This window comes from Wyeomyia smithii, chromosome 3 (assembly GCF_029784165.1).
Source record: "Wyeomyia smithii strain HCP4-BCI-WySm-NY-G18 chromosome 3, ASM2978416v1, whole genome shotgun sequence".
Taxonomy (NCBI): Eukaryota; Metazoa; Arthropoda; class Insecta; order Diptera; family Culicidae; genus Wyeomyia; species Wyeomyia smithii.
In genome coordinates this window covers 220338123-220362383 of record NC_073696.1, presented here as the reverse complement: position 1 = coordinate 220362383, position 24261 = coordinate 220338123, and the positions used below count along the sequence as shown (strand labels likewise).

General features: G+C 39.5%; 1 protein-coding gene across 2 annotated transcripts in view; it reads right to left on the bottom strand.

The window, feature by feature from the left end:
• The window catches only part of LOC129727564 (choline-phosphate cytidylyltransferase B-like), a 63557-nt gene extending 42128 nt beyond the window's left edge, over positions 1-21429 (bottom strand). Inside the window, exons 1-2 of one of the 2 annotated variants that reach the window (XM_055685504.1) lie at positions 21211-21429; positions 17027-17450 (exon numbers count right to left, since the gene is read on the bottom strand). In XM_055685504.1, the coding sequence (XP_055541479.1) occupies positions 17027-17324 (298 nt within the window). In that variant the 5' untranslated portion in view covers positions 17325-17450; positions 21211-21429. Of the gene's footprint in view, positions 1-17026; positions 17451-18393; positions 18552-21210 lie in introns of those variants that run through there. The other variant, XM_055685503.1, reaches the window with a different exon arrangement.
• Positions 21430-24261: the final 2832 nt, after the last annotated feature.

Genomic DNA, 24261 nt, shown 5'->3' with positions numbered 1-24261 from the left:
CCTCCCTGGGCGTCGGTGATTGGCCACAACAGTGGCGGAACTAGACCGACGGAAAATAAGCGAGAATAAAAAAAAACATCTTGGCACTGCTGGACTACAATCAGAGCATCGAAAGAGAGACCGGTTCCGGACGGCCGACGACCCTGAGCGACAAGAAGCTCTTAAGAATGCTGAAGAGGAAAATTGAGGGGGAAGTGGCTACATCGCTGCGTACGCTTGATCGGGAGGTCGGTTCAACCGGAAAAGTACTTGGCGAACATGGACATCAGAAAGCGGAAGTCCCCCGTCCATTGGTCACCATTGGTCGAGTTGCTCGATGGTCGAGTAGATTTTCCGGCGAATCGCGACGTGATGATGGTGGTCCACGCCGAGACCTATCTCACCCTGGATGACAACGACTGGCAGGGCACTCCATATTTTACTTTACCTACGAAGGAAGTGACCTCTGAGGTGAAATTCAGTTCACACACTAAGTTCCCAAAGAAGGTGCTGCTGTGGCTGACAATCAGCGAGAAGCTCCGTACTGGCCGTGAACGGGGAAATTTATAGTACGAAGTGCCTGCCGGAAGTTGCGTCGTTTATCAAGACATACCGTAGGGGCGAAGACGCGGTGCTCTGGCCGGATCTGGTGTCGGCCCACTACTCGAAGCAATCGTTGGAGAGATGGAGCGGCTGAAAATCGATGCGGTACCCAGGTCGGCCAACCCACCCAACGTTCCCCAGCTGCATCCCATCCAGAGTTTCTGGACAAACCAGAAGCGTAAGACCTACCTCAACAATCTTGACGCGAAAATTCGCCAATTAGCGACGCTAAAATTCAGTTAGCGATTTAGCGATTTCGCTAATTTTGAGCTGGTTAGCGAAACTGTTAGCGTCGCTAAAATTTTGGCCTTCGAAACGCTAATCGCAACTTCGCTAAATTTTGTAGAGAAGCGACAATAGAAATATTTAGAAAAACTGTGCATTGCTGATGGCGTACGTAAATTGCTTCGAAAGATGAACATACTTTACTGTGAAAGTTACTTTTGTCAGTTTTTTACCCTAGAATGGAGTTTCAGTTATCGTACAAGCCACAGGAGCATTTTGAAGAACAAGCACAAGGTCTAGATTTAGTTTTCTGCACACCAAGAACTTTGGTAAATTGCAATGCGCTTGAAATTATGACAACTTTGGTTCTACTTTTTCGATTCAGATAATAATTGAGTTTTTATGAAAACTTTTTTCAAGAGTATCTATTTTCAATGCAAGCTAAATAACTTTTGTTATTCTTGTTTATACAAAATCAAATAAGAATACCGTTTCGTAAACCTCTTACTGTAAATAGCTTTAAAAAGTAATTATTTTCGTTTGTTTAACCAAAACAGATCAAAGTGGTCCAAATCTTACACAACACGAGTAAAAAATATAGCGATATGAGTATTTACATATTGAAAAGTTAGCGATTAGCGATTAGCGAAAGTTCCGCTAATGTGGGTTTAGCGTTTAGCGTTTAGCGATTATCGAGCTAAATTTTCCGGTTAGCGACTTAGCGATTAGCGTCACTAAATTTTCGGTTAGCGGTGCCAATAGAACGACGGTGGTAAATAGAACGACGAAAGAACTCAAAAACATGTCTACACGCATGTCCGCTATGGGGAATGTTCCGGTAAACTCTCGGAAAGCCACTCGCAAGGGCGTGAAGTTACTTTTGCAAATGAGCCTATAAAACTGCCTTCCATGGGAAATTAATGGGAAACATGACTACTGAACGAAATTCGAAAATCTAATTTCTCTTAAACATTCCATTAGCACCCTATTGTTGATGCACTGTGTCGACTTTTCGTAAAATTTTGTTCAGGTATCAGAAGGTCACCGGGTCGTCACAGTTGTCTGGAATAGTGCTTGGTCCATTCACTGTCATCATGCCGCTCCTCGCACGTACATAACGAGAGCATACGAAGAAGACATGCTCAGCAGCCTCTTCTGTATCCATATACTTAGGACACATGGGGGACCCCGCATGCTCGAACCAGTGTAGATATTATTCAGCATCTGTAACAAGTGGAAGTTCACTCCGCCATGGTGCCTCCCGAACCCCCCTCTTCCGGAAGCCGAACTGGTTTTTTGCCAGACCGTTTACACCCTTCGTGTACTTTACCAGTCTGTTGAGTATAATCCGCTCAAACACCACCTCCATAACACCTCACCGGGAAGAGACAGTTATCCAGGCACCTCTGCATAACTGCATGACTAACCGAAACAACCAGGGGACCGCTTTTCTGGCCGTCTTGATGGCCAAATTCGGGATTCCATCCGGTTCAGGTGCCTTGTATACTTTTAAGAAGTTGGCGATCACGATGAGTTCCTCATTCGTAACCAATCGTCGCTCACGGATTGGATGTTAGGCAAATTGCGAGCCTTAGGCGTTGTGACGTCACACGCTCGCAATTGTGTGGCAGCTAATTGGTCAGTACTTGGATGGAGTAAACAGCCCCTCTCGCGCTCTCTTCTCGTTACCTCTCGTTACGTTATGATGGCGTCCGCCCTGCTTCACGTCTTTCTGTCGCATCAAGCTGTTCGAGCAATGCTGCCTATATTGGCCGCTTGTCCCTACACTTTTCACCAACTTGACTAGCAAGGGAAGGTCGACCGTTATTTCCGGTGTGGAGATAGGTGTGTACGGATATCCGCATCCGCATATCCGGAACATCCGCATGAAAATTGACATCCGCATCTACATCTGCATCCGAAATCACATATCCGCATCCGCATCTGCAGATGTCTGAAAAATCACATCCGTAACATCCCTGCCACTTACACTAACAGTCTCTCCCGAACTGGGACTCAAACATACGACAACTGGGTCGTTAGGCCAACATCGTACCTCGAGACCAGCTCAGGCTGTTTCCAAAGCTACAAAGACGTGATCGTAATTATTGAACCCAAAAAAAATGATTTTAGAGCCTCAGGGTGTTCAGTAGAGTTGTTTAATTATTGTTTAATTATTCTCCAGAAGTTGCAATTTTGTGATTAATCCACTTAACAGTCATTCGTTGTTTTGCTTTCGTCTCGATTAGACGCAAATTGTTTATCTCCGTTTGATTCGCAAAATAACAATACACGAGTTATCGTACGGGTTGTTTTTTTTTTGTCGATTAGTTCTTGTGTTGTGCGATAACAATAGCCTGCAGTTTATCGGCAGAAACATCTTCTGCACACTGGTAGGGGCAGGCTACCCTGCCAGTGATCTGATACGCAGCTGATATATCAGTAAGAATAATTCTCCCGCACCGCTGTTACCCCGCTAGCAGCACGGACCACCATACGATCGAGCGAGTGGAAGTCAACTACAAGTGGTATCTACAAGGTCGCGTGTAGGATACGGCCACTGTGTCACAACACGAAGCTGGATCGTCATTGTTTGTTCTGCGGAGACACTCGATTGATCCTACTATCAGCCGTGAGGTCATGACTTAGACGTTCGGTGAAGTATTCACTTAAGAATTTTTAACATTATTATTAATATTATTATTATCAATATTATTATTATTAATATTATTATTTTTATTGTTATTATTATAATTATTGTTATTATTATTACTATTATTACTATTGTTATTAGTATTAGTATTACTGTCTTTTTTTTATTTTGATCCATTGTAGTTTGAAAAATTGTTTTTAAAATTTAATATCAACTACTTTATCCCCCCCCCACACATTCGAATATTTATCGTTTGTGTGCGGTAGAGCGTAACGCTCCCGCAAAATGGACGACATGCAGGTGCAACTATTCCTGGATGTGGAAACCAGGGTGGCCACTCATTTTACATTTTCGAGTTCCCGCATTTTTCCCGACTTTTTCCCGCATGATTGCAAGAAATTCCCGGTTGGCAAAAACGGTAACTAGGTTATGTTCTATCGACGGCTGAACGTCAATTTTTGAACCCTAAATTGGAAGTAATAGCTCATATTACTTCTACCGAATTTGCTCGGGACATTTTACCAAACAGTTAATTAGTTACATAAAATACAACCCTTGCCTTCCCATGGTAGACAGGTTAAATACAATTTTTGCGATTTTCTCAAATTTGCAAATCTTCCATTAAGCACTCAGCAGTCGTGTTAGCTATTTCGTGCATTCATTATGTTTGTCTATCTGTCACCCTTTTTTTAACGCATAACAACCTATGAGGGGAACAACAACAAAAAACAGCACTTTTCGTTCAAAAGTTTTTTTTTCGTTGTTCAAATCATCGGAAAAAGTCATGGGAGTTAAGGGTGAACATAAAAATACTTAATCTGAGAGTAAAGAATATTTTGATTGAAATTAATTATTTAGGGAACCAACTTGTGACATGGATTTGCATTTTTTTTTCTCAAATTAAAGATAATGTTATTTCACGTTCAGGAAAAATACTGCGAATACTGTATTACATTTATCACACGTTACATACATTCTGAAAACTTTTCAGAAGTGAATTCACAACTTTTTCAGCATTTTGATTTGCTAGTCTATCGAAGTTGCATCTCTCTGGTCATCTGTCAACATTTTCAACGTGTTTGCATCCAGCGCTCAAAATGGTCAAGCTGATTTCGAAACTTAAAAAATAACCTGGAAATCAAAAAAATTATCTTAAATTTTAAGTCGTCAAATCAAAAGGTTTTTACTGCAAGAACATGTCTTGCAGAAACCGTTCAAAAGGAAACAAATTTATTTTTAGTCTCTTTTAAACTTTTCAAGAAAAAAAAGTTTTCTGAAATTTTCCCAAATCCTTTTTATTAGGATTTTTTCTAAAGAATTTTTAGTTTTTATTTCTCCATGATCATCAATGTTTAGTTTACACTATGCAGTTTTTAAAAAATATATTGGTATTTTTCAAAAATCAGCTCTTTGAAATGTTTGATTTAGAATATTTTCAATACTCAACTACTGCCAACAACTTTGCCGGAAACATCGCACCAATCAAACAAATCGTTCTGGTTCCGAAAAAAAACCTTCAGAAATTTTAATTTCTTTCGTGTTCATATAATAAACGTTGTAACATTTGGCAACTTAGAATTCAAAAAATAACCTTTTCAAGATATTCAATCAATTTTTCAACAGAATTACTATCCTCAGCTTTGCCGGAAACATCCCACCAATCAAGTTAATTATTTTGGCTTTGAAAATATTTCAAGTATTTTTGTTTATCTGTGGCCAGATTCAGCAGCCAACTGTTCAATGCAAAGGACGCTTTCAGGGCTAGCGCTACGATCCTGCAGTCTCTCTCGAGCCGAGACACGAACCTACGACGACTAACTAGTTAGGCCAGCATCGTATCCTAAGACCAGTTACAAAGCAAAAGCATGTAAAAAGTTGTATGCAGAAACATTTGTATTTACATCAAAAATAGTTTTTTTTACAGTCAAATTGTATAATTTACAGAAAAAATACGAATTTAAAATATGCACAAAAGTAAGTTTTTTGAAAAATTTCAAAATAATGTTTGCTCTATTTTGTGGCAAGTTTCAAATGTTTTTTCAATTAACTGCTCCGCATAGCAAGTTCGTCCCAAACCCAAATTTTCACCAGCATTGAGTTTCTAAGCGGAAATGGTAGCTAGTTTCGCTAGAGTTCGCCAAATATCTCTTCTAAAAGACTAACTGAAATAAAAATCTTTTCGGAAAACTGGAGAATCAGAACTGTGTACCACTTATTTTATCCTCAATTTGTTTATTCAAATAACTAGCAATGTTAGTAAGATTCTACAGTGTAACTTATAGCGAATTTCTTTATTCCATCAGCTCACCTCGTTTTGACCTGAAAATGCATTAACTGCTGTCAAAACCCTTCTTTATTCGCTCGATTTTGACCCAGTTTGGACCTGCCGTGCTGGCCGAAGCACACTGTAAAAATTGTCAGCTTCAACCCACCACCGCACGTGCTAAGTTCGTAAACAATTATCTGGCCTCTTTTTCTTACTTGCGTCTTAAATGCAGGCTTTGTTTTGCTCATCTTCATCTTAAAGAGAAAGAGTTTTCTTCCCTCTTAACAACTGCGAGCTTACATTCAATGTGCATCACACCATCTGCTGTAAAGAGAGCGCAGAGTAATAGTTTCTCTGACGAAAAACCGCTCCTAATTTGACAGAGCATCCGCGCACGCAAGAAAAATGAAATAAATTGAAAAATGAAATGGCGACCAACTGAGCATTGCGTTACCGTTCTCATCGCTCTGGGGTGCGGCAAAAACAGTATAAAATCGAACTTTCTGCAGAATATGCACCCATGGTGAGTTGTGAATCTTCCTATAATAATAAATTCGAAAACGGTTAGAATATGGCTTCAATATGAACCTAAATGTTTTGATATTTGACCAACTTCTCTTCTAGTAAAAGAGAAGCTAACGAAAACTACTCCCTCTTAAACTGAGAGAGCAAATAAAGGTTTATCCCTTACAAGTGATGATAAAGAGTGAAAAGGAACTCTGCGACTGAAATACTCTACGCCTAAATGTGGATAATTACTCACTCTGTGTGAGAGAAAGTCTAGTTCTCCAAGGGGTTTGGCAGGTAGAAAAGGAAATTTGAGCAAAAATCAAGAGAACGGAAGAAGCCTGCTTAAATGGCGATGACCTTTCATTATTCCTCGGCAGTTTTGCCCACACACAGTGGAATAAAGAAATTCGCTATTATTTTGCATTGCTCTTAGAAATTGAAACAGTTTCTATTGTACATATGAGAATTTAGAATTGATTCTGTCATTAAAGACGTTTTCTCGGCAAACTGGCAACTACCATTCCCAGACTCCGGACCGATTTTCGACCCCGGTTTCAATTCGCTTTACCATCTTGAGAAGTCCAACAGAGTCAATTCAATTTTCTTCAGATAACACAAGATTTTGACGTTTTATGCTATTCTAAGACATTTGATGTCAATATTTATTTCATTTGAAAATCAAAACTGATAAAAGTACTCAGCTGGTTAGCGGGTCAAAAAAAGTAAATTTAGTGACTTTTTGGTTGAAAAATTGACTGCTGAAGAAAAATGTGACTTTTGAGGAACCAGCTTGCATTCCTGTACTTCCAACTTCTCCAATATTTGTAATTTGATCATACACAATACTTTAAAAAAATCTTGGTAACAAAATCCCGATAACATAAAAAATTCCCGACTTTTTCCCGCATTTTTCCCGATGTAATTTGATTCCCGACTTTTTCCCGCATTTCCCGTTTTCCCGATTGAGTGGCCACCCTGGGACACAAATGGGGAAGAGATTGAGATCTCCCCCATCAATTCCCCTCTACCTTCCCCGCTACCTAGCCCTGTATCAAGGGTACCGGAAGTACGGGTAAAAGCTTACCCAGATGCCGCGAAAGGTCCGTTCGTAGTTTACTTCAGGCCCATAAAGAAGCCTCTAAATATTATTCAAATCGGCAAGGACCTGGCAAAACAGTTTTCGGCCGTAACCGAGATTACGAAGGTGAGGCCTAACAAACTGCGAGTTGTCGTGAGTAGCTTGAAGCAAGCAAACGAAATTGCTAGCTCTTTACAAGGGAGTACCGCGTGTACATCCCTGCCAAGGACGTGGAGATCGACGGTGTGGTTACCGAAGGAAGCCTCACGGTCGATGACATTTTGCGTCACGGGGTTGGCTGCTTCAAGAACCCCCTGATTCAAGATGTAAAGATACTGGATGTCAAGCAATTGCATTCAGTATCCATCGAAGAAGGGAAGAAGAAATTTCTCCCTTCGGACTCCTTCCGTGTAACATTCGCCGGATCCGCACTGCCGAACTACATTTCTTTGGACAGGGTTCGTCTGCCTGTACGCCTGTTCGTACCGCGGGTCATGCATTGCCAAAACTGCAAGCAGTTAGGTCATACAGCCACCTACTGCTGCAACAAGGCACGCTGCAGCAAGTGCGGAGGCAATCATGCTGAGACCGCTTGCAGTGAGGATACTGAAAAGTGTCTTTACTGTGAAGGATCTCGGCATGACCTTTCGGCGTGTCCCGCGTACAAACAGCGCGAGGAAAAAACTAAGCGTTCCCTCAAGGAACGATCAAAGCGCTCTTTCGCAGAAATGCTGAAAAGTGCTGAGCCACCCTCGACAGGAAACATCTTTTCCTTTTTGCCAAACGATGAGGGTACATCTGACGATCCCGTCGAAGGGTGTTCTTATGCCATGCCAGAAGGATCTAGGAAGAGGAGAATGATCAACTCTCCTAATCTTTCTCGCAAAGGTCGCAAGATAACCCCTAGCGGAATGACCAATAAGCCAACACAAAAAGGAAGCGGTGAAGAAAAACCGAAGCAAGTACCACCCGGTTTTAATTTTAAATCAAACCAGGAGTACCCACCGCTTCCTGGGGCACCAAAAACCCCTCGTGCACCCATTTCTCGATCAGAAGATAAAAAAGAAACAGGGTTCATAAAATTTCCTGATATTGTGGACTGGATATTTGAAACATTCAACATACCAGATCCCCTACAAAATATTCTTCTTGCCCTTCTTCCTACAGTGAAAACCTTTTTGAAGCAACTAGCAGCAACTTGGCCCCTCATTTCAGCTATCATATCTTTCGATGACTAATACGGCGAAAGAGGTTAGGAATTTTATCACTGTATTACAGTGGAATTGCAGAAGTATCATCCCCAAATTCGATCTATTTTCTCATTTAATAAATACATACAATTGTGACGCATTTGCGCTCTGTGAAACCTTTCTCAATTCAAACGATCAACTCAATTTCCACGATTTTAACATTATTCGTCGAGATCGAGACTCACACGGTGGAGGGGTGCTTTTAGGGATTAAAAAGTGTTATTCCTTCTTCCGAATCGACCTCCCCTCGATCTCGAATATTGAAGTCGTTGCCATTCAAACGAATATGAATGGAAAAGACCTATGCCTTGTTTCGTTATATATCCCTCCATCCGCGCGGATTGAACAGAGGCATCTCACTGATATAACAGAGTTGCTTCCCGCGCCTTTTTTGATATTGGGAGATTTTAATTCTCACTGTTCGCTATGGGGGTCGCTGTACGACGACAACCCATCTTCTTTAATCTGTAACTTAATCGACGACTTCAATATGACACTTTTGAATACTGGGGAAGCGACACGTGTACCTAATCCTCCAGCACGCGAAAGCATGCTTGACCTATCCCTGTGCTCGACATCACTAGCGTTAGATTGCCAGTGGAAAGTAATCAATGATCCCCACGGTAGTGATCACCTACCAATCGTTATCTCAATTGCTAATGGGTCAACTCCAACGGATCCAATCAATATTGCGTATGACCTCACACGTAACATTGATTGGAAGTCCTATGAGACCATAATATCGCAAAGAATCGAGTCCCACGTGGAACTTCCTCCGGAGGAAGAATACGCGTTCCTTTCTGGCTTGATCATCGACGCCGTGACTCAAGCTCAGACGAAACCGATACCCGGGGTAACGATTAGACGGCGCCATCCCTCCAAGTGGTGGGACAAAGAGTGCTCAGACCTGTACGCGCGGAGGTCCTCGGTGTATTTGGCCTTCCGAGAACAAGGCACTATCGATTTGCTCCGAAAGTACGATGTACTGGATAGACAAATGAAGAGCTTGATAAAAGCAAAAAAACGCGGATACTGGCGGCGGTTTGTGAACGCGTTGTCGAGGGAAACAGCGATGAGCACTCTTTGGGATACCGCCAGGCGCATGCGGAATCGTAACGTTTCGAATGAGTCCGAGGAGTATTCAGAGCGCTGGATACTCGATTTCGCCAAAAAGGTCTGTCCGGACTCTGTCCCCGAACAGAAGACCTTTCGCGACGCGTTTTTAGTAGCTACGGAAGAGCCTCCATTTTCGATGTTGGAATTTTCAATGGCTCTCCTCTCGTGCAACAATAAAGCTCCAGGGTTGGATAGAATTAAATTCAACTTGTTGAAGAATCTACCCGACTCTGCAAAAAGACGCTTTTTGGACTTGTTCAACAAGTTTCTTGAGCTAAACATTGTTCCGCACGACTGGAGGGAGGTAAAAGTCATTGCTATTCGAAAACCCGGAAAACCTGCCTCTGATCACAATTCTTATAGGCCGATTGCTATGCTCTCTTGCCTCCGGAAATTAATGGAGAAAATGATCCTCTTACGGTTAGACAAATGGGTCGAAACAAATGGTTTACTTTCAGATACTCAATTTGGCTTCCGCCGGGGCAAAGGAACGAACGATTGCCTAGCGTTGCTTTCTACTGAAATTCAACTCGCCTTTGCACGAAAAGAGCAAATGGCTTCTGCATTCTTGGACATTAAAGGGGCTTTTGACTGTGTCTCTGTAGAAGTTTTAACCGAGAAACTTCATTTGTAGGGACTTTCACCAAATTTAAATAATTTTTGCTCAATTTGTTGTCAGGAAAGCATATGTATTTCTCACATGGTAATTCGACAACTTCCCGAATTAGTTACATGGGTCTTCCCCAGGGCTCATGTTTAAGCCCTTTCTTATATAATTTTTACGTCAATGACATCGATGAATGTCTTGTAAATTCATGCACGCTACGGCAACTTGCAGACGATAGCGTTGTATCCATTACTGGAAGCGAAGCTAACGATCTGCAACGGCCATTGCAAGATACCTTAGACAATTTGTCTGAATGGGCTCTTAAGCTGGGTATCGAATTCTCTCCGGAGAAAACTGAGCTGGTCGTTTTTTCGAGGAAGCATAACCCAGCTCAGCTCCAGCTCCTACTAACGGGTAAAACGATCACTCAGGTTTTAGTCGCTAAATATCTCGGGGTCTGGTTCGACTCTAAATGCACCTGGGCTTGTCATATTAGGTATCTGACACAAAAATGCCAACAGAGGATTAATTTTCTTCGTACGATTACCGGAACCTGGTGGGGTGCCCACCCAGGAGACCTTCTAAGGTTATACCAAACAACGATATTGTCAGTTCTTGAGTACGGCTGTTTCTGCTTTCGCTCCGCTGCGAACACGCACATTATAAAATTAGAGAGAATACAATATCGTTGTTTGCGTATTGCCTTGGGTTGCATGCAGTCGACCCATACGATGAGTCTTGAAGTGTTAGCGGGTATTCCGTTGAAACATCGTTTTTGGAATCTCTCTTACCGGTTGCTTATTCGATGCACAGTTATGAACCCATTAGTAATTGAAAATTTCGAGAGGTTGGTCGACCTTCAATCTCAATCCAGATTCATGACTTTATATTTTGACTTTATGGCTCAAGATATCAATCCTTCTTCATACGATTCCTCCAATGTCGCACTTTTAGATACTTCTAATAACGCTATATTCTTCGACACCACCATGAAACAAGACATTTCTGGTATCTCGGATCAATTGCGACCCCAAGAGATCCCTAAGATTTTTTCCAATAAGTTTAAACATGTTAGTTATGATAAAAGGTTTTACACTGACGGATCTAATCTAGATGAGTCCACTGGCTTCGGTGTTTTCCACGAAAATTTTACCGCCTCCTACAAACTCGATGCTCCTGCTCCCGTGTACGTCGCAGAACTTGCTGCTATTCAGTACTCCCTTGGGATCATCGAAACCCTACCCATAGACCACTACTTCATCTTCACAGATAGTCTCAGTGCCATTGAGGCTCTGCGATCGATGAAGCCTGTGAAGCACACCCCGTATTTCCTGGGGAAAATACGGCGGTTTTTAAGTGCTTTAACAAATAAAAATTACCGGGTTACCTTAGCGTGGGTCCCTTCTCATTGCTCGATTCCGGGTAATGAAAAGGCTGACTCTTTAGCTAAGGTGGGTGCTATTGATGGCGATATTTATGAAAGACCAATTGCTCATGATGAATTTTATAGCATTTTGCGTCAGAGGACACTCAACAGTTGGCAATCATCATGGAATTCAGATGAACGGGGACGGTGGCTACATTCCATTTTTCCTAAGGTATCGACGAAAGCATGGTTCAAGGGGTTGGATGTAGGTCGGGACTTCATTCGCGTGATGTCCAGACTTATGTCCAATCACTACACGTTAAACACGCATCTCTTTCGTATAGGGCTTGTAGACAGTAATCACTGCGTTTGTGGCGATGGCTACCATGATTTCGAGCATGTTGTTTGGTCGTGTGCCGAATTCTGTGGTGTTAGGTCCGAGCTTATAGATTCCCTTCGGGCCCGAGGAAAACAACCAAACGTACCCGTTAGAGACATTCTGAGAAGCGGTGATCTCCAGTACATGACACAGCTATACCGGTTTATAAAAAACGCTGACATTAAAATTTGAATTTTTTATCTATTTGTTAGATTACAATTCCCGTCACAAACTGAAAGAAAATGACACACCATGCTGGAGACACTAAGACGAAGACTCGGCATCTCTATGTTTACGCAGACACCTCAGACCAAAACTGCTCAAATAGAACATCACTGGTTAGCCACGTACAAATGAGTACATTCTGTAATATAAAATAGTTAAAAACAAAATTGTAACTCCCCTCCTCTCACCTTAAATCCCCACTAGCTCGTAGTCGGCCGCGAGATATAAAAAATGTGCCTCCCTCTTTTCCCCGCTAATTTAGAATTAAACAAAATGTACTTGGCTCAGTTAAACTAAATTGTATCGTGCCGTGTCAAATAAACTATTTTAAAACTAAAAAAAGCACTTAACAGTGAAAAATGATTTTCTACAATTTTTCAACGTTCTACAATATTGTTTACTATAACGAAACAAACAAATTCTTTGAAGAAAGTTTATCTTATCTTACATATTTTGTTGGTTATTGACGATTTGTACTAAAACCATGCGTTGATCTTATATATATTTTGGAGTTTTGGAGTTGATCTTATATATAAAATAAAGTTACATATATGTGCGACCGCCCATAACTTTACAACGGAGCGTCTGATTTGAGCTGGCTTTGTTTTGTTGTGTTCGTCTTCATCCAAGGCAAATTGTTACGGCGAGAAAACTAGGAAAATTTAAAGGATAATGGTGGAATTCACGAAAATAGAATTTCCATACAACGAAGAAATGAGATCGCAGAAGGCGCAATGAGCAACAATAACGTAACAGCAATTTTAAACAGGTGACTCTCGACAGTTATTTTGAAATCATCCTTTAAGAGCTACCACCGAAAATTAAATACAAATAGAAGCACGCTCGACTGGTGGCTACCGTCACGGTGATCGGTTCAACTATCTAACCATATAAAAATACAGCTCTGTCAGTCTGTCTGATCCGTATAGGCTAAGAAACAACTGAACCGATCGACGTGAAATTTTGTATATAAGGCTTTTAGGGGCCGAGAAAGGTGACTAAGATAGTGCGAGACCCCTCCCTTTTCTGGAAGGGAGGGGTACCATACAAATGAAACACAGATTTCGCACAGCTCGAGAACCAATCAAGCAAATATAACCAAATTTGGTATGTGAATGTTTTTTTATGTAACAAATATGTCCATAATGGTTCGACACCCCTCCTTCTTTTGGAAGGAAGGGGTTCCATACAAATTAAACACAAATTTCTGCACATCTCGAGAACTAACCAACTAAATGGAACAAAATTTGACAGGTAAATATTTTTAGGGGTAACAAATATGTCAATAATAGATTGACACCCCTCCTTCTTCTGGAAGGGTAGGGTTTCCTACAAATGAAACTCAATTTTTTTCACAACTCCAGAACTTTTTAGTCGATTAGAATAAATGAAACCAAATTTAGCATGTGGAGGTTTCTGAGGGCAAAAAATATGTTAAAGGTGGTTCAACATCCCTTCCACTTCTGGATGGGAGGGCTTTCATACAAATCAAACATAAATTTCTATTGTGATTCGATACTCCTCCGTACTATGGAAGGGGAGGCAGGTCTCCCATACAAGCTAAACAGATATTTAAACCAGGTTTTCCTGAAAACAGCCTACAATGATCGGGTCGATGCACAGGAGACAAAACTCGACTCCATAGGCCATTTATAAATTTAAGATGGAAACTTCCGGTTTCTAATATGGGTATTTCCAGAATCGCAATGGTGCTCTGAAGCCACAAGTCGACCTCAGACAACATTTTGAATTGTAAGATGGCAACTTCCGGTTTTTGGAGAACTGCCGAAAATTGCCGATTTCCATCCAATATGAGTACCTCCGGAACCAGAATGATGCACAGAAACTAGAAATCGATCAAATACACCATTTTGAATTTAAAGATGGCGACTTCCGGTGTCTGAAAAACAGCCGAAAATGACCAAATACCACCCAATATGGGTGTTTCTTGAACCAGAATGACGCCCAGGGGCCAGAATTTGTCTCCAAATGCCATTTTGATATCCAATACAGCGACTTCCGGATTCGGAAACACTGCCGAAAAAGACCGAATATCGCTTAATATAATTATTTCCGTAATCGAGATGATACATAGAAGCCAAGCATTGACCCTTGACACTATTTAGAATTCAAAGATGACCACTTCTAGTTTCTGGAAAACAACAAAATTACTGCACACCACCCAATATGAGTATTTGCGGAATCAGATTGATGCCAGAAAAACAGCTGAAAATGATCGAATACCATTCACTATGAATATTTTCAGAATAGAGGTGATGTACAGAAGCCAAAAGTCGAGGATGTTCTCATTCCGATAAAACCAATCAATTTAAATGATTTGCCTTTTGACTTTGATAATATCCTATGGCCGATTCGTCGTGCATTTTTAGACTATAAACAAATCGCAAGGAATCAATGATTTTCGAATGTTTAAAATTATTAAATTAAACACAAAAATGGGCGAGACGAAGTTTGCCGGGTCAGCTAGTTTACACTAATTACTTTCTACTCCAAAAAAAATGATTTTGGAGTCGTAGTACCTTCAGCAAAGTTATTATATTGAATAATCTCTATTTTATAGTACAAAGTTGGAAAGTTGGAAAAGTGAGAAACGAATTTTATTTTTCTCATTTCTTCATATAAAAATCAAATTTGTTCGGTAACGTTGTGGTTTAATATATAAGAAACAACTTTTTCGAAAGAATACTTCATGCCTGCCTATTTAAATTAACTATTGTGGAGTTTTCTTTATAACGCCCCTAATTTTTTTTTTTAATAAAACTTTTTATGGTGATTCTCCCAAATTTTTTATTGTTCTACATTGTTGTTTACTATAAAAAAACACACAAGTTCACTGAAGAAAGTTTATTTTAATCTCTATTAGGGTGTCGGCTCTAGGTTTTACCTGTTATCGTCCGGGGGGCGAATGATGTCTTAGAGCGTTAATTTCTTGCATGATGGTTCTTCATAATGCAGAGCATCTTTCTGCAAAAAAATTAGTTCTCTATGACTTCATTAACCCCCCGGAGGATGATAGGTAAGACCTGACGATAATAGAGCCGATACCCTATTTATTTAGTTGTTGAAGATTTTTATTAAAATAATGCACTAGTTTACTTACAGATATCTACACAGAGAGACCGCGAGAGATATATGCCTATATCTGGGTTGAATGATGTTTTACTTATACTTTAAAATAGAAATGTTTTTGTCTGCAGATATTTGCAGATTTTGTAGATATCTGTAAATTAGTGAATCGTTTTAATAAAAATCGCCAAAAACCTAAGATAAGAGATAAAAATAAACTTTCTTTGACGATTTTTTTTGTTTTGCTATAGCAAACAACATTGTTGAACATTGAAAAACTCAAGAAAATCACTTTTGAATGCTATATAGGAAAAAAAGATTTTTAGTGGCAATCTACAAAACAAAATCTACAAAAGTCCCTTTGAATAGGCAAATAGAAGTATGATGTCTTTGACAAAGATATTTCTAATAGAATGTGCTACAACTTTGCCGTACAAAATAAATTTTTATATGCAAAAATGATGGAATTTTGGTTTCTCAATTTTAGGAGGATTGATCACAACATTGCAACTTCTACAAAATGAAGAATAATTACTGGACCAACTTTGCTGATGGCACTACGCCTCTATATAAAAATTTGCTAGGTCAAAATAATAAATTTTGATCACTTTTTATCGCAGCTTTGGAAACAGTGTGCAGCTAGGAGATGCTATTTATCAAACACATTTTACGCCTAGAAGGATAGCCTTATTTTGGCGTTAAATTGATGCATGAATTTTGAATCATTTAAAATGCAAGTTTTTGTATAAAATTTAATAATGAGTGATCATAACCAGTAGGTATATAAGAAAAAGTAAACAACATCACTAAAAGCGAGGAGTCAAATTGACGCAGACTATCTTTCTAGGGTTAAGCAATATGTGTATTGCGAAATGAAACATTGTTATTCCTATTTTAAATGATCACTTCGCATGTTTCTTCTTCTGAAATTTGTAGGTTTTCGCATCGCAAATCTATTATCTTTATTTAAAAATTTCTGCATAAAAAGTCATTCAAATTTTTATTTTTACAGATAAATCTGATTGTGGCATCTCTGCCAGGTTGTTTACGTCTACTGAATGATTTATCTCGCTTATTATGACATTTTAGTTGCAAGCGAAGTAAAATATATGACAACTGGTGGTTCATTTTTTTATATATCGCGGGACATTACGTAGGCGCGTAGGACATTTTAGGTCAACGCAGGACATTTCGCGGGACGTATTCCTACGCGAGATAATTTGTTGAAACACTGTACTGTCCCACGAAATGCAGGTCGTCTGGTCACTTTGATCGGGGCTCTACCAGCCCCTGAAAATAATTGTCTCCTGTGTACTAACTTCAACAGTTGGCTGCGAAGCTAGCACAGAAGTTCAAATAACGATAGCGGATTGTATAGCAACCAAGGCTTTTGCTTTGTGTTGATTGTTGCTTTGAGGAAAAATTTTCAAAGATTCTATCTATGTGATCTATCTGATAGCGGTGGAATCTGAGATATAATGGCAGTTTGTTTGTTTTTTTTTTTGTGAAGATTAGCACGTATCATCTAGATATGAATCGTCTAACGTCGTATTGCTACTTGTCTTTATCTATACTGATCAGGTGCTCGTGATAGTCGATTGAGCATTCAGTTGCTCAAGATGTATAAATTATAGCAACACTTAACAAAGCTAAATCTTATCGCCAAAGCGTATCGTACTCACCAAAATTCATTCGTCCATTGCGCACGCTGTCTTGATTGGGTGGCCAAAACTTGTCGCCGCTATCGACCTCCAAACCATCATCGGCGATGCTAATGCTACTGAAGCGTTTGTCTGCCACTGTGCTACCGCCACCACCATTCGCTGTATCCGATCCATTTGCTTGAGAAGTTTGCTGCAGTCGCTGCACGTTAATCGAAAACTCTGCCCCAGCCGGAGCAAAATCGACTGCAACAGAAACCTCACCGGTATCACTGCGTTCGGAAAGCGTCGTATCACGGGGCCGTTTACGGGAGGACATTTTTAGATCGGTACCTTAGTCTTCTTTTCTTTTTGCTAGGTGTAACCCGAATTACGTCACCTTTGCCGCTCTGGACGTCACTTTCACTGTGTACTATCTTAATGAAGCCGGGCAAAACGGTTGAACCTGTTGATAAGAAACGGAAATAATCTTACTTTCTGTATGGTGATACAGTGCATTCAAGTGACGATAAGCTTCTTAGAAAGGATTTTGAATGAAATTTTTCTGGATTCAAAAATCAACTTATACTGTTGTTTATCCTAAATTGTTATATTACAGGAAACTGATGATGATGTAAAAAGCAACGCCCGAGAACAAATATCAAGTTGAAAAATAACTATACATATAGTTACAATCGCTTTTTGGTAAATACAGATTAACGCGAGAAAACTCAGGGGCGCTGAATGCAGTAATAGCAATGTTTGTAAAACATTTTAAATCATCGCTCCAAAGAACATATTTACTCAGCCGATAACCGCTGAACTTTATCAGTAGCAACCGAAACCCCCCGGTCGAAGTGGCCAGCTTTTTTTTCGTTAGTCAAAACGAATTGCTCACGAAAGCTAGCACCTTGGAACTCGATGGCGTGATGCATTTTTTACGCTCTCTTTCTCCTGCGATTACAAAAGTCATACACAACAAGGGTGCTGCCACATGCCATTGAGATCGAGGCGATAGAAGTGAATCGTGCACGTTGCATTCATCACCACTACCCGTTCGTCGTTAGATTGTCAATTGATGCGAGTAAATGCGCAGAATTAAACTCGAGCGTATTTGATTGAGTAATTGGAACGTCGTTAAGCGATGTTCCAATTCGTCGTCACATGGTTTTAGCGACTGGACCAGAATTGGCCAGTTCCACGTGTTTGCTCCGTAGTAACAGGTTTTCAATTGAAGACACGAGTGTGGACCTTGACGGTCACTGAATCCAACTACGATGGACAGATAGAAGTCAAACGCTAATCAGTGTGAATTATAGAGCCATTCTCTCTTATTGTTCTACGACAGAAGAATCGCATGATCGTATGTTACGTAGAACGCTGTCGAAAGACGGCACTAGTCCACTTACACGGTGTCACACAACAGTTCTGTCACTAACGATGCATTGCTTTCTATCGCGCAAAAAAAATCACCGGAGAAATCGGCCACGTATGAAATCGGTTACAACCAAACAACACTGCAACTCAAGCTGACCGGCAGCAACGGATGATCACAATACACTGCCACGGACCCGCTGATTGCCGCAGGGTATCGCTCGGAGGCAGTGCGGTATGTGTAGGTTATGTACAGATGGCGTTTAGCGTGGTCGTCGTCATCGTTATCGGCATCGACGTCGCGTCGTCGTAGCGATTGCTTCCAAAGCAATACGTAGCAGTGTACCTACAATAATCAGAACTTGAAGAATGTGCTAATCAGCCGGCATCCACACAAATGTGTCCGCTTTGGCGTAGGTTCGTTCTTGCTGCCTCTGTTGCTATTTAGAATTCATAAATTTTCGAATGGGTGATAATTGCCAGCGTCTCGGTGCTGACTAACACTCACACTCACAGAGTTTATAGTGTAACCTCCGAAGGTTTTGCCTTCAAATCGCTTTACGTCCGGATATAAATAATCAGTGATATATAGTATTATTGCTGGAAAAGCTCTGTAGAAATTCAACCTGTTTCCCGTGTCGGTAGTAAATTTATTAAAAAATAACTCCGATTGATTTATTCCAATGCAATGCCGTCTGTGTAGCTTTAGCTGCAGAAGAGTGACATGTGCGAGAATAATTATCACTTATAATTTGTCGTTCTTAAAAAATTGAATGGATTGGCTTTTTTTTAAACTCTAATATTCATTTAGGCCCAACCACTAAGCATAACGGGGCCGAATGTCTTTTGGAGTAGGGAAAAGCCAGCTTGAGTACGTACGTATTTCTGTTAGCTCCATGTTTGGATTAGCATTAATTCGAAAAAAAAGTACAGTAAGAAAACCAGCTTCAAACTACGTGAAAAGGTCGTCCCGAGTCACTGGACTAGGTCAGATACGTTTATTTTGTACGCATTGCTGTAGATTTATTACGAAATTGAACCTGATAAGAAAACCATTGGAGCAGTGAGTGAATGATTTCATTAATAGTACAGCGATGATTCACTTTCTAGTGAAGTCATACGGTACAGATAGTAAGTCACAAAATAAGTTTTTAAAAACATAGTTGGTACTGAACCAAATTAAAGATATACTCCATAGCATGTCCGTAATAAGTTCCTATTTAAGTCGCTTACCACCAGTTTTTATTCAAATTGTTACCACCGTAACGTAAATTAAACTTTTTTTAACTGCAACAATCGATTGATTTTAAAATTGATCAATTATTTAAAAATTTCGCATCAACTCGACTGAGGGGCAAACATTTAAATAGGATTGAAGTTTTCTCTAGAATTCAATATACCTATCTGATAATAGACAGGAGATAGAGAAAATTTATCAAGGGATGACTGCCGCTCCAAGCATAACTGTCCCATATTCTATGCAAACCGGACGCTGGGAAAGTTATGCTTGGAGCGGCAGATGAGCTCAAGAAAAGTATCTGTACTTTCATTAAAAAATATTGACAGAGTTGAATTTGAGATCCCCGAGATTGCCGTATTTTATAACGTAATCATCCACAACTTAAAAGACGCAGCCAACTAATTAGCGTTAGCTTAATCTAAAAAGGAGTGATGTAAGCTCTAATTGCCTGGTCAGCTTTTGAATGACTGAATCATTCATTGCGACATCATCGTGTCTGAGATGAGTGATTGGATCATTGTAGCCAGCTCTTGGCAATAAGCAGATGCTACAAACAATTAACATAACAAAACGCAATACACATTTTCGTAAATATTTGTGCAACTCGCAAGGATAACAAAGCAAAGAAACGTTGTTACTACACCTAAGACTATGTAAGAAGTGCATACTGGGAACATTCAATGTTTATTGTATTGTTATTTTGTTGTTTTAAATATTTATATATATATAGTGACCGTATGCACTAGTCATGAAAAAAAAAAAAAAAAAAAATATATATATATATATATATATATATATATATATATATATATATATATATATATATATATATATATATACATATATATATATATATATATATATATATATATATATATATATATATATATTTTTTTATATATATATATATATATATATATATATATATATATATATATATATATATATATATATATATATATATATATATATATATATTTTTTTTTTTTTTTCATGACTAGTGCATACGGTCACTATCGATTTTACGCCCACTAAGTGTACGCAGAGAGAATGTGAATATCGGTCAAACTGTAACAGTACAGACTGTGTACCTTCTCCTGCGGTCAAACTGCAATCAAAATACATGCAATATAAAATTCGGCAATTTATTTTTAACCAAGCTAAAAACGAACCATTTGAGAGCAAGAACTTTTTCCTAGCTTGGTTTAATTAGTTCAAATTAATTTTAGCAGGTCAACTTTGCAGCAATACTTGAAAAATGTATAATTTGCCTTTAAAAACGACGTCGCCAAAACCCTGCACTGTTCTCTTGCCTTTGCACGACCCAAATTGCATTGCTTTCTCAAAGCACATTCCAAAGATTCCAAAAGAAACCACACTGCAATATTGAAATTACGTCATAGTTTCCCAGTCTTGAACTGTGACAATATTGTTCCAACTCAGCGATTTCTAGCATTGCTCTCATTGGGTTCTCGTTCAATCAACCGTACGTTTTTTTTTTTGCTAATGAAATATCGCATCGATCACACACTTTTTTGGAACAATTTTTTTGTTCAATCTCCTGCTCGAAAGCTTTCCCTCCCATTTTCTACGCACTGGAAAACACACCTACCTGGAACTTTGTACAGTTAGATCCTCAGGGTCAGCCGATTTTGCTTCCGTGCACTCCAAACGGTACTGCTGCCACAAGGAAAACACTACACTGCCTTTTGTGGCAAGATTAACTAAACAATAATTGGCGAACAATCGTATATTATTCACAAAACCACATCGATCACCAACAACAAAATCTCACTTCGATCTCGGTAGACAGACGCGACAAATCGATTTTGACAGCTGAATGTTGTTTCTTTGCTGGTGATCAATATGAGTTACAAAAGGTGAAGGGCAACGCTCCACTCGATTGAGCCGAACAGCCTGGCATGCGGATATTTTTCATTACGTTAGGAAGGAAATGTAATGGGACGGAAAATTTTTCACAACTGCAATTTTTGCAACTTCTCATAAAGCAAGAAAAATAATAAGTGAATTTGGGAAAAGGTACAAATTTCTCTGAAGTAGATTTGTCTGTTTGCACGTTTTGTTGTACATTATCTTTATTTATTTATTAGCTTGTGTATTATAGGGAAATCGACAAAATCCTTTGCCCGAGCTGTAGTGGAACAACGGGCAACACGGACAAGGCGGGCAAGATGGACCGTTGCTCATTTCTATATAAACGATTGAAATTAACACAACTCATTTATACCAGTTACATACCAACAGGATTCTGGAAGTTTCGAGATATTATGCAGATTGAGACAATAGTTATAACTATAGTTATTTGAGAAATAATCAAAATAATAATTATTTGAGAAATAATCAAAATAAGCTCACTCTCAACAGCAAAGCTGCGCGATGTAGTTTTCGCCGTGCCGAATTTAAGCTTATGCTGCGGAAAAGCTTCAGAAAAATATAGTTTTCAATGACATTGGAATAATTAAGCAAATGTTTACATGTACGTTTCATATGCAAGAGAGAAAAAGAGGTTTTCGAGACTGTTTTTATTTTAGTGAAAACTAATATAAAATCACTCTAAAAAGGAAAGGTTTGCATTATTTTATGAAAAGCATTAGTCAACGTCGAATATTATGAATATCGTTGTGTTTTGAGCAGAATAATGAGTGATTTCCTTAGGGTGACTGTTTTGCCCGTTATTCCCCTACCAATGATTCTTAAATTTCCAATTTTTTCATCGAAACCTGTTGAAACCTATTCATTTCTACGAGTAGAAAAGAAAAAAATACAAAGCATGTAGAATAACAATTGATGTCGGTAATAAAAATTTTCTAGTTGATTGGCGATTTTTGTAATTTTTGAAATTTGACTGAAATTAAAAATTATCATCTCTATTTTGAATTCTGCTCAGAAGTTTGCTATACCACACAGTTTAAATTTGATCAAACGCTCAATTCTAATAAGATCGCTTATAATCTAAACATAGAATTCATGCTTCATGCACAAACAAACAGACGTGCCACTCGATGACGATTTCATCGACCAAAAAGATAACGATAATTTTGAAATTTTGCTTAGTGGGCAATAATGCCGCTAGTGTTGCTTACAGACGGTGTTATGAACAGATACGCAAAGAGTGAGGTCGAAAACTCCAAGTGAACCGTCAAATCGAGGCTCCAAGTGTGCAAAGTAAACAAACTCATGCGTGTTACTTTTCGTACAGAATGTGTGTTGCAATCAGTTTGAAATCTGTGAATCACGTGCAATTATGGTTTCAACGAAAAATGTGTTCGTCATGCTCATGTTATGAGTGATGCATTGGAAATTATTATAATTGTATGAACAAGCACTGAAACAGCGTTTTTGGCCTTCCAGAAGGGAGGTATACCCGATGACTATATACGGTATTCGGAGCTTGATACCAAGCTTAAAAGCCTGGCTAAAGCAAAGAAACGCGGATATTGGCGTCGGTTCGTGAACGAGACGTCGAGGGAGACATCGATGAGCACTCTTTGGAACACAGCCCGAAGAATGCGGAATCGCGTAACGGTCAACGAAAGCGAGGAGTCTTCAAGTCGGTGGATATTTGATTTTGCCAGGAAAGTATGTCCGGACTCTGTTCCTGCGCAAAACTTTGTTCGCGATACGTCTCCGGGTCACGACGCGATAGAATCACCTTTTACGATGGCAGAATTTTAACAATAACGCACCTGGGTTAGATAGAATCAAATTCAACTTGTTGAAGAATCTACCCGGCAATGCCAAGAGGCGCTTGTTGAACTTGTTCAATAAGTTCCTGGAGCAAAACATTGTACCGCAGGATTGGAGGCAAGTGAAGGTGATCGCCATCCAAAAACCAGGGAAACCAGCTTCTGATCACAACTCTTATAGGCCGATTGCAATGCTATCCTGTATCCGGAAATTGATGAAAAAAATGATACTTAGTAGTAGTTTAGACCACTGGGTCGAATCAAATGGTCTACTATCAGATACTCAATTTGGCTTCCGCCGTGCCAAAGGGACGAATGATTGTCTTGCGTTGCTTTCAACAGATATTCAGCTGGCGTATGCTCGCAAAGAACAAATGGCGTCTGCGTTCTTGGACATTAAGGGGGCTTTTGATTCCGTTTCTATTGACATTCTTTCGGGTAAACTTCACCGACAAGGATTTTCTCCAATTTTAAACAATTTTTTGCTCAATTTGTTGTCCGAAAAGCACATGCTTTTTACGCACGGCGATTTGGCAACTTTTCGCATTAGCTACATAGGTCTTCCCCAGGGCTCATGTTTAAGCCCCCTTCTTTACAACTTTTATGTAAATGACATCGACGAATGTGTGGCAAATTCATGCACGATAAGACAACTTGCAGACGACAGTGTAATCTCTGTTACAGGAGCCAAAGCTGCCGATTTGCAAGAACCATTGCAAGATACCTTGGACAATTTGTCTGCTTGGGCTTTACAGCTAGGTATCGAATTCTCTCCGGAGAAGACTGAGATAGTAGTTTTTTCTAGGAAGCATGAACCTGCTCAGCTTCAAACACAATTAATGGGTAAAACGATTTCTCAGGTTTTGGTACACAAATATCTTGGTGTCTGGTTCGACTCTGAAGGCACCTGGGGTTGTCACGTTAGGTATCTGATGAAAAAATGTCAACAAAGAGTG